The sequence below is a fragment of the Synchiropus splendidus genome, chromosome 8, assembly GCF_027744825.2.
Source record: "Synchiropus splendidus isolate RoL2022-P1 chromosome 8, RoL_Sspl_1.0, whole genome shotgun sequence".
NCBI lineage: Eukaryota > Metazoa > Chordata > Actinopteri > Syngnathiformes > Callionymidae > Synchiropus > Synchiropus splendidus.
In genome coordinates this window covers 13254046-13264285 of record NC_071341.1, presented here as the reverse complement: position 1 = coordinate 13264285, position 10240 = coordinate 13254046, and the positions used below count along the sequence as shown (strand labels likewise).

The 10240-nt window shown below is 51.1% G+C and overlaps 2 protein-coding genes across 2 annotated transcripts; one reads left to right on the top strand and one right to left on the bottom strand.

Annotated features, from left to right (window-relative positions):
- Nucleotides 1-1305: 1305 nt before the first annotated feature.
- On the top strand, nucleotides 1306-5596 carry LOC128763439 (F-box only protein 40). Its single transcript, XM_053872220.1, has 2 exons — nucleotides 1306-3107; nucleotides 5402-5596. The coding sequence occupies exons 1-2, from the start codon at nucleotides 1311-1313 to the stop codon at nucleotides 5594-5596; spliced, it is 1992 nt and encodes a 663-aa protein (XP_053728195.1). The 5' UTR covers nucleotides 1306-1310.
- Nucleotides 5597-6561: 965 nt separating this feature from the next.
- ttc36 (tetratricopeptide repeat domain 36) lies at nucleotides 6562-8451 on the bottom strand. Its single transcript, XM_053873809.1, has 3 exons — nucleotides 8265-8451; nucleotides 8014-8202; nucleotides 6562-6872 (listed from the first exon to the last, which is right to left on the bottom strand). The coding sequence occupies exons 1-3, from the start codon at nucleotides 8368-8370 to the stop codon at nucleotides 6604-6606; spliced, it is 564 nt and encodes a 187-aa protein (XP_053729784.1). The 5' UTR covers nucleotides 8371-8451; the 3' UTR covers nucleotides 6562-6603.
- Nucleotides 8452-10240: the final 1789 nt, after the last annotated feature.

Genomic DNA, 10240 nt, shown 5'->3' with positions numbered 1-10240 from the left:
ATTCGTCAGAACTTTCATGTCTGTCTCATCTCATGTGACTCACTCCTTGTCTCATCTTTGTTAACTCAAACCAACCGATTTAACTGAGCTATGCACCTAATGTGTTGCTTTATTCACTGCACTGTTAAGTCTCCTGTCAAGCGATGGCATTTTTGAAGCTCCTTCATGAGTCCTCTTCATGAAACCGTCTGTCCTTGAGTTCCCTACATCATCGGAAAACATCATTGATGCCCCTCATCCCCACTGTCAGTCTGTCCTCGTGCTGCGTTCAGGTCCACTCTGTTTATATCCATTGTCTGAAGAGTGTGTCAGAACTCAAGGCAGAGGGAAGCGATGGAGTTTCTTGGTTTTTTTTTGTAAATTTACCGGACTCAGCTGGGACTATTTTACCCTTGTGTCCATGCTTGATGCCTTCGTCCCATTGTCTACATTGTCTGTTCACCTGGACTGGACTAATAACACTGCCACCACAGAATATGACTCTGTGGTGGCATCAGCCATGTTCTGTGGAGTCATCTGCTGCTGTGTTTCGTCCTCGATGTCCTCGATGAGCTTGTCTCCAAGATTCCTATGGTTCTTCTCGGACTCCGAGTCGACGCCACACTTGTGAGGACAGTTTCATTTGTGAACACACTTAAATGAGTGTAAAGGAGGACTGGCTGATCCGGCTGATGTGTGGGAACAGGAGGTGTCGAGCCGCTGGATTAGCGCACTCTCTCAGCAGAGGGAGTGAAACTCGACCTCTCCTCTCGACGGCGTGACAATGGGACCCTCGTCACGCCGCCCTCTGTTGTTCTATTTCTATCGCCCAGGCATCAGTCAGAGGTGACTCTCAGGCGACCAGCAGCAAAGGTGAGTTCCTCTTCCTCCTCCTCCTCCTCTTCTTCACTCTGGTCACCTGATCCTTATGAAGAGACTCCTCAGTGACAGGTGAATACTGGCAGGAATTCCTCATAAACTGTTCTTCAGTTTGTGGGTTTGATTCGCGGGTTAGACGTGGCTGAGAGGAATTGTCTCAATTTCTTGTGTGATTACCTGTCCAAGGGGTCCCCTGCCTCTCACCCCGACTAGCTGGGATTTCCTCCCTAAACTGAGGGGACTTTCAGTCGAGAACACAGCGAATACAATGAGAGACATGACTCAGTTAGGATGAACCAGACTTTAAGGTGAGTTTGAATCAGGATTTAAGGAGAGGAGCCTCCAGAGATTCTGGGGGAGCAGACTGGACAGGGCACGTGCGTGGGCTCCATTGTCAGATCACCATCATATTCATGTTGCGTATCATTCTGACCCTGATCTCCTTTGTTCAGATGGACAGTAAAACGTCGTGGTGTCGTCACGTTCACTGTGAAACCTGCTACGATCGTCATTGCCAGGCCCCTCTCCATGTGTCCCTGGGTTGCCTGGTCATCAAGTGTCACAAAAACTGCGGCGCCGCGTTCCACATGTGCAAGGAAGAGGAACACCATCTGCTGTGCCCCAATGAGACGGTTCCCTGTCTGAACTCCGGGTTCGGCTGTCCCCTCCGCCTGCTGCGCCACAGCCGGGCCCGTCACCTGGAAGTCTGCCCTGCCAGTGTGGTCAGCTGCTCGCAGGAATGGAACCGCTGGCCGGTTCTGGAGACTGACCGGGCCTTTAACAAGAATATCTCCCAAAATCCTGTGGCCGTGGAGCATCTTGATGTTGCTACAGCTCTCCGGGATCAGAGGCTTCTTTTCAAATCCATCAAAATGAAGGATGTGTTCCCCGAGCTGGTGGAGGAGGAGCTTGCCTCTGGGCATCTGGCCTCTGAGCCCAATGGCACTGCAGACCCCTCCGATGGATTCACAGTAAATGGCCGTCTCGGGGTTGAAGAAAAAGAGCTGAGTCAGCAGGAGAGGAACGCTCTGGCCTCTAACAGAGAAGTGAACGGGATCGCAAACTACAATTCGTGGGAGAAGATCTTCAACAAGGAGATGGACGGGTGCAAGCAGACCGTCAAGAACCTCAACCGGTCCGAAGGAAGTGGTCAAATGTCGGAGTCAAAGCCTCACAGAGAATCCCGCCGGCACCAGGAAAGTGCCAGATCCGGAGATGTGAGTGGCTTCGCTCCGTGGGACGAGGGCGTGCTGGAGAGACTCGGGCGGGAAGTCGACATCGGGGAATATAACATGTATTTGGCTCACAACGGATCCATGCTGATAAACTTTGGCCAGCTTCCGGCTTGCACTCCGAGGGAGAAGGACTTTGTCTACGGGAAGTTGGAGCCCATCGAGGTGAAGACGATCCGCTCCTTCAACATGCCCACCAGCTTCCGAGCGAAGCGCAATCCTCTGAAAGACCCCATGAAGAAGGACCGGATCAAGCATCAGAGCGTCGACACAGCAGACTTGGACGTGTCGAAGGAAAACCTCTCAAAATGTGAGGACATCAGCACGACTCTCCTCTGCTGCCTGGAGAAGGAGCTGAAGGGGCACTTGATCTCAGAGAGCAAGGGCACGGACGGCCTCTATATTGATGAGGGAACGCAGACCTACCATCTGGAGTCAGCGCTGTTTGAAGCCGAGGCATCGCTGGCTGACTTGAATAGGCCCAACGCCCTGTACGTGAGCACAGGAGTGGAGTCCGTTACCAGAAGACACAACAGGACCAGCTCGTGCTTCAGCTTCATGTGCGGGCTCATCTTCCGCCGCGATGAGTTCCACTCTCACTTCCGGAACGTGCACTGTGACATCCAGTCCGGCCTGAGCGGCTGGTTCCAGCAGCGCTGCCCATTAGCTTACCTCGGCTGCACTTTTGCTCAGACAAGACTGAAGCCTGGGGGGCCGCCAGCGACCGTGAGGTACAGTGAAGAGGTCAGCTCCTTCTTCCTGCAGCCCTCAGTGCAGTCGTTCTTCTCGGAACAGGAAGAGAACCCTCAGAGAAATCTCCTCGGCCACCTGCCCCTGGAGATCCTTCAACATATCGCCGGCTACCTGGACAGTTTCACATTATCCCAGCTGTCCCTGGTTTCCCGGCTGATGAGGGAGGTGTGCGCCACGCTGCTGCAGGACAGAGGGATGGTGTCTCTGAAATGGGAGAAAAAGACTTATTCCCATGGCGGAAGCTCCTGGAAATGTCGAAAGAAGGCAAGTAACCTCTGACTGCTCTAGATCCAATTAGTTTTGCCATTTATTTCCAGCCCTGTGAGAGAAGAGACCACAACTTTCTGAGTCTGAGCCACTCACTGAAGTGACTCAGTTGATGAGTCACATTCACAGTGCTGCAATTTAGTGACTCAGGCAGATAAACAAGGAAGGTACACCATGGTATCCAGTGGAATCTGAGTCAGATACACTTCCTGCCGAGCGACTTAGTTTACTTCCTCTCACTCGACTGGGGGGTGAGGCGCAATGGCATCTGGGTTTTGAGTCAGATCCTCATACTGCCTTCAGTGAGTCTTGGGAATGCTGGAATTTGGGAACACAATGGAATGAGTTGCACCCTCCTGCAGTCTTGTCCCTTGAGTCAGGAGGACAGCTAGTTAAGGGTCATTCAGCTGGAAGTTCAGGAGAGTCCAGAGGTGCCGCCATGGTACCAACCGGTGAGGAGTCAGTCCACAAGTCAGATCCACATCCCGAGATATCAAGATGCTGGATTCCCTTTCCCATTCTACACTTCTGCAATGAGCTGGAAATATTGACGTCTCAAGTCACTGGGACACGCTGGTTCAGTGAGTCCCTCAGTGAGTTGCCCGCCCTCGACGGGTCTCTGTAAGGATGCTGGTCGCTCAGCATGTCCGTGACTCGTCATGTTCTATTCTCACACTCTTAAGAGGAGTGTTATCACAACCATATCAGCTCCTCAGTCATCGGAAAATCTGGCTCGCTCAGGAGCTGACAGCTGCTGCATTGTCGACACGGTCCAGACGTTTCCAGAACACCAGGCACCAGCAGCTCTGCGAGTCAGAGCCCTGCCTTCTCATTTCCAGGTTGGTGAGAAAGCGAAATAGAGCCTAATCACTTTGGAACTTTGAGTGTTCCTGGTGGCAGCGACGACACGCCCCTGTGCTTGTTATGCAGCGCGCCACTCTTGACCCTGGAGCTCAGGTCAGTCAGACTTGTGGTGGTCACCGTGTCTGAGCCAAGCGGCTGCTGAGTGAAATCTCTGGGATTAGAGTGCGAGTCTCCGAGAGCATATCAGGTGACTCAGACAGCTGTCGAGTGACTCGTGCTCGTGAGGTCATGCTAACCATCACTGGAGAGGGTCCAGGGCCGTGACTCTGAATAAACATCACCGAGTGCTTCAGACCTACAATTCACTGATGGTGCTCACTTCTGTCTGGCTTCTAGTTTGTGAAGCCAAACTAGAAGCCAGACTTCTAAAGAGTGTGAGGTGGAGCTCCGCCTCTGACCTCTGACATCAGCGTCAGTGTCTTTGATCCTGGGATGAGTGGAGCGCCAGCGAAGACTGTGGTGCTAAACGACCGGCCCCCTGTAACAAGGAGGGGAGCTGCTGAGGACAGTGGAGCGACAGCTGGGTGTTAGCACCCCGAATTAGACCAGGCGATTACTGAGCAGCATAATTCACACAGAACCAGTGGCTTAGTGGGAGCAGAGGTGTTTTTAAAAACATGTTCAGACAGAGAGGCACAATCACAACTGGAGGAAAAAAAAATTATATATATATATAACATACAGCAGCAAACTGTGAAAAACTGTTAAAATAAATAAAATATCTAAAAGTTCGATGACAAAAAAATAAAATGAACAAACAAATCCAAAAAAGGAAACACAACTGACCCCAAAATAGCAGGACAATACAAAGTAGTATGGGCAATGTGATGGTTCCCATCACGTGACATGGCCATGGTCTCCACTGGTCTGCAACAGTACGCAACACGACGGCTCAGAAAACCGAATTATTGTTTTCCTAGAGATAAGTTCTCACTCTTAAAATGCGTAGAAACAGCTTAAACCGATTTCTGGAGACAAATTGTAATGCCTCTTAGTCAGACTACACGACCTGCACAATGCGGTTAAGAGCGCGACTAAGCTAGCATGTAGCCCAGTAGCTGGACTACAACCAGACTGACCAGATGTCGAATAACCTTGTACACAACGTAGGAGTCGTGTGTGTAACCTGATGCAGTGTGTGTTCCGCGGTGATCACATGACAAACCTGATATCAGCTGTGGTTTGCGACTCGCGATGTCGATGCTCTGCAGATGTGCAGGTTTGTCTTCACCTTCCTTCACTCAGGCTCTTTTGATCATTAGTTCTCACAAGAAGATGAGAAGACGTGATTTGTTGTTTTTAGGAGACAATGTTACCACACCACGTCAGTCAGCACCATCGCTGTCAACATCACCGTGTTTCTCTAGAAGCAGATCCGTGACTCACAGGTCAATTCACTGACTGGGTTCTTCATGACTCCCCTGCAGGTGTGGCAGTTCAGCTCCGTCTTCACGCAGGTGGATAGCTGGGTCTTCAGCGACACCCCGTCCATGTCGGATCACCTCGGAACCTGCTCTTTTTACCAGAGAGAGCAGCGGCAGGAGCCTGTGGCGCTGCCCTGCCTGCCGGACGTCAGCACCGCCAGGGGTCACGCTGAATCAGTGGGAGGACGACGACAGTAGACCCTTACTCAGTCTAACCCTCCAAAACGCATGGCTCACCTGAACCACGACTCTGAACCCAACTGAAACCCAGTTAGAATGACCCAGTTATTTTGAAGGCTTCATCCGCAAATTGCAGTTTGGACTTGTGGGGTCCAGAAAAAATGCATAAGGGCCCCACAAGGAGGTGTGTTTCCCCCAAAATTGGTCCACACTTGGACAGATATGCTTAAACACACACACATAAATTGTATATAGTGTAGATCTATACAGGCTCGTGTCAGCAGTGATGGAGTGATGGATTGTGGTGTTATACAGTGCAGCTTCACCTCGACATGAACTGCCTCCTGGAGACTCACTCAGGACGGTCTCACGCCAGAGGGGCTCCACACGAGGGCGATGAGAGAAGAAGTGAGAAACACATGAGCAGAAGCAGCGGAGATCATCCAACCAAACTGATTCTGGCTGCTGCTGAACGTGAAACACTTCAACCTGGCCAGCTAGTGTCAGCTCACCCGAGCCTTCTCCGAGGCCTCGCTCATATGAAGCAGTCAGTCAGGCAGTGGCCCACCTCCGCCACACGGAGGCGCCATTGGTTTGTGTTTTCAAAGCTGGAACGCCTCTCTGTTCGGGGTTGAGTCATGCCTGAATTGGGTCCGTTTTCACTTGTGTTTTATGGTGTGTCATGTTTTGCCTTTTTATAAGACAGGTTTGTCTGCCTCTCAGGTAAGGTAGCAGCTGTGAAGTGTGATATCCAAACATTAAAAGTGTTGATCTCACCCTCAGCTGCGCACGTCTCCTCTCCTCACTCACTCACTTGCTCACACCGCGTGTGGTCTCCAGGTGGAGCCCAGAAAACACCTTTCAACCTCAACTAGCCTGATGCTGGTCCACACATGAGAAGACGGAAACGGCGCAAAACTCTCCATTTCTCTTCTGCAGCTTGAAGTCATGTGATGTTTAGAAGGCAGAGAAACAGTTGGAGGTGTTTGGAAAAAGGCGTTTTATTCCCGTCGGAGTGGAGCGGGCTACTTCCTGTCCTCCACTTGAGGGTTCCTCAGCTGCTGGATGACCTCCGACAGCATCTTGTTGCACAGGGCGGCGTATGGATTCAGCAGCACAGCCTGTTGCCGGGCGAACTGGCTCCCCAGAGCGGCTGCCGACTCAAAGTCCGCCCTGGCTTTGTCATCCTGGCTGGCTAATCTGTGTAAAAGGCCCCGCTGCACCAGCGCCTGGCAGGCCGTCCGTCCAGCGCCGCCGCTCAGGGAGACGGCTCGGTCCAGGTCTTCCAGGGCTCCTGAGGGACAGAGGAGGTTTGTCCATTTTTTATTTGTCCTGCAGAGCGAAGGCTGAGAGCCGCACTCTCTGTCCGGAACTCTACTCCCAGGAGCTGCTGGTTCTCACATGGGTTCAGCAATGACCCTCTCACTCGAAACAACAAAGATGTTATTGAGCTTTGTTCGCTATGAAGAGTGTTTCTTGAACGTAGCTCTGCGTTAGCTAGCTGAGAGTGGCCGCCGTGACTTTGCTTCGGCTCTTTTACAAACTGGCACAGCAGATGGATCTGTCAAGCCTTGGTGTTTGGAGTTTCGTGCAGAAGCAAGACAGCACGAAAGTTGCAGGTTCAGTCTTCCTTCCAGTGTTGTATGTTCTCCCCATCTGCAAGGCACTCTGGTTTCCTCCCACAGTCCAAAAAGAGACACTGGCTGATGGACAAGTCTAAATCGCCTCATTATTATTATCCTTCTACTACTTTTTTTTTTGCTTTTTTTTTTCAACTAGACGGTGAAAGTTTACTAAGTCTGAGTGTGTCATGTCTCCTGTTGGCCACCTGGAGGCAGTAGTTGCGCTTAAGTGGCTGCTGTTACTCGCTGCTACGCTCCGGGGTGCCGGAGAGTCATTTTAAAAAATAAAAAAAAAATAAATAAAAGTCTAAAAATCTATCATAAGTGTAGTTTAACTTGACCTATCAAGTCGATAAAAAAAAGTGGTACATAGTCCGCACTTTCGTCACATTTGTGAGGCTACTATTTCGCTCTCTTTAACCGGTGATTTCTGCATGTTGGTGAACCATGCAGGGTTAATACCGTCATCTGTAGCTGACATGAATTCAAAGTAGTGGCTGTATTTTCAGCTAGAAACGTGCAACTCTCTCCTCACTGCCGTGTAGCCAGCAGCCCGTTGAAACCATGACTGGCGTGTCCCGCACATGACGTCATGCCCAAAGACGCCATTGTAGAAAGCGGATGGTAATGTTTCACTTCCCGACAATGGCAACAATAGTAACACACGGTGGCTTAGATGAGTAACTTAACTTTGTTTGAAATAGTAACGGGTTACATTACTTGTTACTGAAAAAGGTTGTGATATAAGAGTAGTGTGTAACTAAGAAACAAGTTACTGGCATCACTGTGTGTGACGTCATGTTGGATCTGTACCTGCTGTGTGCCCCTGCAGCCTCAGCACCTGGGCCCGGTTGTTGTAGGCCGACGCTCGGCGAGGCAGGATCCGGATGGCCTGACTGAAGAGACGCAGCGCCGCCTCCGAATCCCCCGCCTCCGCCGCCGTGACGCCCCGGACCTCCAGCTCCTTCACCTGCTCCAGCAAGTCTGAGTCGAAGCTGCTGTCTGGCAGACGGGGATGAACAGAACTCCGGTGACGGGTCAGAACATAGTGATGTGAGCCTCACCGTCGTCAGCCAGGGCATCCTCCTGGTTGAGGTCGGGGACGTCTCCGAAGGGGGTGTTGGGGTTGAATATGGCCTGGAGGACCGCTCTGTCGTGCTCGGACGCCATTCTGAGACGCAGATCCGGCTGAGGAGGTCGCAGCCGTGAGCTGTGCCTGTTTCCTGCTGGCCAATCAGAGCAGGGGGTGGAAGCAGAGGTGGACTTTAGCTGCACATCTGTGTTTGGTTAGACGGAGGAATGCGGCTCCGATCTAACAACACAGCAGAGTAAAAGTTTGTCTTCTTCTCCTGGGAGCTCAAGAGAGAGGCTTCAACCTGCAGCGCTTCATTCAAATTCCAGGCTTCAGAGAGGCTCCAGAGGAAAGAGCTGTCAGTCGGTGTCACCCACTGTCAGACTGGAGGAGCATCTGATGTTCTGGATCAGGAGCAGAGTGAGGAACAGTTAAGAGCCCTGCTGAATCTCATCTGCACTTTCCTTTTCACCCCCGAACGGAGGAGTCCTCGTGAATTATTGCTGATCATCTTCATGTCAAAATGACTTGTTTGAGTCAGGTTTTACTACCAGGGGGTGCAAGGTTTGGCCTTGACCACCTATTTTAACCAAACCACACAGCAATTATGACCATCTACTGAGAGCACCATCTACTGAGCTCTGAAAATGAGTCTTCATGAAGCTTCACAACCTTTCCCCATGAGATTCATGACATAAACACTGGAAACACTTCACTTCAAAAATGAACTCCAAAATAAAAGTTTCATGCACCCAGACTGTTATTTGGAAGAGGAAGTAGTATCTGATATACTGATGCTCACAGGAACCCAAAGTAGGTTTTGGCATTGGTGAGTCCCACACATCTGAGTGAGGCAGGTTGGAGACAAGAGTGTCGTCAGGCTTGTGTTAAAAGTGACAGCTGATGTGCAACTCTCCAGTTGGTCATAAAGAAGTGCTTCCAGCTGGTCACACACACCATGGTGAGCAGAAAACCAGCAACCAAAAAAATATTTATTGGAAAACCGACTCAGTCCCTCAGGATCTGAAGTTGACTCTCCTCCAGGCTCCATTGAGACGCCGCCTCCATGTTTCCTATTCTCAGCATCTCAATGAGGAAGTGAATCACCTGGGCAGGAGAAGCATCCCGGGGCCGCAGCGGTCACTTCTCTTCAGCAGGAAGATAAAAGGCGCGAGGCTGGAGGGCCGCGATAAGAGCTGCTGCCTGCAGGCAAAAGATCTGGGCGAAATTCTGCAGCGTCATCTCGGCGCAGGTGAGAGTGGCTATCAGCAGGCAGGTGGGTCAGCCGGAGCTGCGGCACGAATCGCTCCGCTGCCGGTCGCAATTCCAGGATGGAAAACTCACCGTCAGCGGCTTCTACACGCAGCGCTCGCTCTTAAACACAATCACAGTCCTGATAAGTGGATCTCACTGCTGTACACATCCCCACCAAACATCAGAGTAGTAATCCTCCCCGCTGGTGCCGACGCTGGCCCGGAGGCTGACTCAGTGTGCCGTGCCTGCAGATGAAGCTGGAACACACGCACACACAGCCATGCTTTGGTATTTATGTGAGGACCTCTCATTGTCATCACCCTTTCCCCAGCCTCTCCCCCGAAACCTAACCATCCAAAACACATGGCTCACCTTGACCAGGACTCGTGTTACAATGTACCAGTTGAGGCTTAACCTTGTGGGGTCCAGCACAATGCATAAGGTCCTCACAAGCAGGTGTGTTTCCAAGAAACTGTCCCCCACAAGTATAGCTACACAAGGAAACACACACACACAGTTGCATGGCAAGTAATAACATGGATTTATGTCAGTAATTTTTGTCTCATGTCACAACACACTTATGCTTATGTGGCAGTTTTCAAACTAAATTCCTGCAGAGCAAACTCTCCTGCTGAACAAGCGCTGTCAGCATAAACAAAAATCAGTTCAGGTTCCCAGGAACTCTTCACCAGGCTGTTCCAGGTCAGAAAGGCT

What these genes read in the sequence shown, in the direction of transcription:
- LOC128763439 (XM_053872220.1), top strand. Translation starts at nt 1,311, where the DNA reads ATGGACAGTAAAACGTCGTGGTGTCGTCACGTTCACTGTGAAACCTGC. An exon ending in CCTGGAAATGTCGAAAGAAG is followed by an intron (nt 3,108 to 5,401) that starts GCAAGTAACCTC and finishes ACTCCCCTGCAG; the next exon opens with GTGTGGCAGTTCAGCTCCGT.
- ttc36 (XM_053873809.1), bottom strand. Translation starts at nt 8,370, where the DNA reads ATGGCGTCCGAGCACGACAGAGCGGTCCTCCAGGCCATATTCAACCCC. An exon ending in GGATGCCCTGGCTGACGACG is followed by an intron (nt 8,203 to 8,264) that starts GTGAGGCTCACA and finishes CCCGTCTGCCAG; the next exon opens with ACAGCAGCTTCGACTCAGAC. An exon ending in GCTGCAGGGGCACACAGCAG is followed by an intron (nt 6,873 to 8,013) that starts GTACAGATCCAA and finishes TCTGTCCCTCAG; the next exon opens with GAGCCCTGGAAGACCTGGAC.